General features: G+C 41.6%; 1 protein-coding gene across 1 annotated transcript in view; it reads right to left on the minus strand.

Moving 5' to 3' along the window:
- The window catches only part of LRRC43 (leucine rich repeat containing 43), a 16,852-nt gene that overhangs the window by 9,489 nt on the left and 6,718 nt on the right, over positions 1-645 (minus strand). The window contains exon 6 of the mRNA XM_010841421.1: positions 124-152. Coding sequence (XP_010839723.1) covers positions 124-152 — 29 coding nt within the window. The remainder of the gene's footprint in view (positions 1-123; positions 153-645) is intronic.

The following is a 645-nucleotide window of genomic DNA, read 5'->3' on the forward strand; positions in this document are numbered from 1 at the left end:
CCGCCGAAGCCGTCTCCCCTTCGAATACCCTGGATCAGCCGGGGCTGGACCCCGGGACTTCATCCCAAAAGGACACACAGCATAATAGTTTCAAGGTTCAGATATGTTGCAGCACGTCAGTACTTCATTCCTTCTTATGGCTGAATAATATTCTATATATGGGTAGAAGGCATTTTTGTTTATCCATTCACCAGTTGAAGGACATCTGAGTTGTTTCTACTTTTTGGTTCTGATGAATAATGCAGCTATGAACATTCATGTACAAGTTTTGTATGAACATAAGTTTTCATTTCTCTTGGGTGGATACTTAGGAATGAAATTATTGGGTCATATGGTAACTCAACGTTTCACATTTTGAGGACCCGCTAAACTATTTTACACAGAAGCTGCACCATTCATTTTACATTTCTACCAGCAATATATGAGAGTTCCACTTTTTTCATATCCTCACCAACACCAATTATTTTACATTTACAAAACCTATAGCCACCTTAATAGGTATGAAGTGATATCTCATTGTGGTTTTCATTTGCATTTTCCTAATGCCTGTCAAGAAGGGACTGGCGACCTACTCCAGTACTCTTGCCTGGAAAATCCCATGGACGGAGGAGCCTGGTGGGCTGCAGTCCATGGGGTCGCTAAGAG

Source organism: Bison bison, unplaced genomic scaffold (genome assembly GCF_000754665.1).
Source record: "Bison bison bison isolate TAMUID 2011002044 unplaced genomic scaffold, Bison_UMD1.0 scf7180017864160, whole genome shotgun sequence".
NCBI lineage: Eukaryota > Metazoa > Chordata > Mammalia > Artiodactyla > Bovidae > Bison > Bison bison.